Genomic DNA, 3,017 nt, shown 5'->3' with positions numbered 1-3,017 from the left:
GAGTGCCAGTTCAGCTGCTTTGTTGCAGCTCTGCACCTGCACAGAGCAGAGTAGGGCAGCTGCAGACAGGTAGGTTAGTGCAGTAAAAAAAATTGAAAAATGTGCTGCTTGTTATTCAGCTTTTGTGTGGTTTGTACAAAATCTCTTGTGATGCTTTTTAACTTTGAGGCATCTTCTGGAGGGGCACAGATTCCCATGTGGAATGTCAAGTGATGGTACGCAAGGAATCAGTGTAATTTTGTGAACTGCTTTTCTCTTTGACTAGCTCTTCTCTATTTGACCAGATTAGGAGAAGCAGATGACATCAGAACAAAAATAACAGAGAAAATTCATGGTAATTGTAAATTATGAGGGTGTTGACACCAAGTATTGGACTGGAAGGTGGGAAGGGACAGAAGGGTCTAAGTATTCTGGATTGGAAGCGAATTGGTATCTTGGTCTGAGCCTTCCCAATCTGAGGTCATATCCTCAGAATGTACTGTATGTTTCTCTTTCCAAAGGAAGGAAGTATAATAATTTCAGCACTGAGAACCAGTACTACTGGAAATGCTTCCATAATGTTCTTAGGTAAAACAACAGATGCCTAAGCAAAAAAGCAAGTATGGCAGTGCTCCTATTTGTGAAGGTCTGAATAAGTCTGTTCAGCAAAAGCAAAATTTAGAACACATACTCAAACCACCAGTCTGTTTTGTGCTTATGTGCAAAGAACATGCTAAACAGAGAGATATGACACCCAAATACTCATTTGCCAGTGGAAAAACAGCCCCAAGTTAATACATAGAAACAGTTGTACATCTCCAATGCTAAATGAGCAGGAAACATAAACAAGGCTAAACAAAAATTAGCTTGAAACCTATGATGCCATGGCAAAGAATTGACAGTATGAAACACAGAGGTAGCTCTTCAGTATTATAATTTTATTATATCTTCTCAACAGAGGCTTCTCATATTCCCAATTCCACCTTTTGCTGGCAAATGATGAAGCATGATAATCTGTCAAATCACAGGTATGAACTGAACAATAATATTTAAGAAGATTCTTGTCTCCCTCTTTAAAAAAGAAAAATATTTTATGTTGATAATAGAAAAATCAATATTTCAGGGAGGGGTTGCAAATATGTTTATTCATCTGTGCAAGTTTCTGCAAAGTTACCTCTTTTCACAGTGAAAAATTAAGTATGTAAGATTGGTATAAGTCTTATTTTTCTTTTTCACTTTTTATTAGGGCTGTTCTGGAATATTAAATCTGCATGCAACTACTGCAGACTTTCCTCCTCACTGATACTTTGTTTTATATGGAATATATTTTTACATCATTTAAAAATATTGCTCTCTACAAAACACTTTCATACTCTGTTTTTCATTTGCATTCCAAATAATTGCTGTAGGGTTTTGTTATTCTTAGCAAAAGGAGATAGATCCCCAGATGTATTTCCTTTTGTTTTTCTTTCTTCCTTCTCCCCTGTGTAAATACTCTTATAAAAGTAGATTTACCAAAAGACCATTCACTATAAAAAACTTCCTCAGCGGTGACATGATACCCCACACACCCACTTGTGTAGTCTTTATCAATAACAACAGAAACAGTGTCAAGTGATAAAAATATATGTGATTTAAATCAGCTGTTTTGGGAGTATATTTATTCAAGACCCTTCAAATGGAGATGAATAGCAGCTTTCTAAATGTGGTGTTATGAGGGTAAGCAAATGAGTCACTATTTGTATTCTAGAGCAATAGAGTTGGGCAAGAACAACACTGCAAGAGGGAGCAAGCAGTCGTATCTAACTGTTTATTCTATTACATTCATCACCACAGGGTGTATCTGTGCATGTGAGGTCAAGGTCAGTGATCCTTGCTCACATGAATCATTCTCAGCACTAATGAAAATCACCCCTGGTGCAGCATGTTGGAGCACCAACAGCTCCGGCAGAATTCTGGCACTCCTGACTCACTTGTGCGAGCCACAGTTCACAGGTGAGGCAGCACGGCAGCCGTGGGGGACATCTGGGGCTTGGGATGGATGACAGCCTAACAGGGGCTATTGGTGGAGATGGGCATTGGGAAGAAGGAGGGTGATTTTTAACTGGAGGACAAAACAGCGCTGCTCTGGGCCAGCTATGGTTCCTTTACACCTTGGCTGTTTGAGTTTCAAAGCTGAAGAGTCTTTCAAAATGAAATATTAATTAAAATATCGCAACCTGGATCTGAGTTAGTTTCCAAATAAAGTTTTAAAATGATGAAACAAATCCTAATTATCTTTCTCCACAAGCTTTTTGAAATCAAGGAAACAGAGGTAGAATAGAGTGGCACAAGAAGGAGGGTTTATTTTTCTTCTCTCTCCCTCCTCCTCTTTCAGTCAGTGCAAATTCTGTATACACTTTCTCTGTGTTTCCATGTCCATATAGAAAGAAGGATACATTTTGTGGAAGCCCTGACCACACACACACACACACACACACACATATATATATGCATGTATGAAAAATATGAAAAATGAAAAATCAACGATGGAATAACTTTTCAGGGCTGCTGCAGTCACTACTGTAATTTGATATGCAAACACATTTATTACTAAGATTGGAAACAAAAGTTATGCACATTATGTTTCTCGCACTGCGATAATCCTTCTACAGAAATTTTGGCGGCCCCTCGCCAAAGCCATGGGAGGAACTCGATGGCCGGAGGAGTCCCCAGGACTCTAGCGAGGAAGAAGAGGGTGCTCCGAGGAGGTGAGGAAGGGAGGGAGGCAGGCTGTTGTCTCACCACACATGGTCTTGTGGGAAGTGGGAATCTCAGGTTGAGTTACTCATCGGTATGGAGTCAGGAGTGCGCACAACCAATGATTTTGATGGCAGGAGGTAACGTACACATGTTTTTCAGGGAAGGTGCTGTAGGAGGACTTGCCGGCGGGCAGGAGGAGGTTTGTGCCGGGGGCTGTCATTTCCCAAGCGCGGAATTCTTCTCATCCCAGGAGCGCATCGCCGCCGCCTCCGACGGATGGAATACATTCCGTTACC

General features: G+C 40.6%; 1 protein-coding gene across 1 annotated transcript in view; it reads left to right on the top strand.

Annotated features, from left to right (window-relative positions):
• Positions 1 to 2,854: 2,854 nt before the first annotated feature.
• ZNF385D (zinc finger protein 385D) overlaps positions 2,855 to 3,017 on the top strand; it is a 416,209-nt gene continuing 416,046 nt past the window's right edge. Inside the window, exon 1 of the mRNA XM_031058889.1 lies at positions 2,855 to 3,011. Coding sequence (XP_030914749.1) covers positions 2,870 to 3,011 — 142 coding nt within the window. The 5' untranslated portion in view covers positions 2,855 to 2,869. The remainder of the gene's footprint in view (positions 3,012 to 3,017) is intronic.

The sequence above is a fragment of the Geospiza fortis genome, unplaced genomic scaffold, assembly GCF_000277835.1.
Source record: "Geospiza fortis unplaced genomic scaffold, GeoFor_1.0 scaffold231, whole genome shotgun sequence".
Lineage (NCBI taxonomy): Eukaryota > Metazoa > Chordata > Aves > Passeriformes > Thraupidae > Geospiza > Geospiza fortis.
This window is presented reverse-complemented; position numbering and strand designations above follow the sequence as displayed.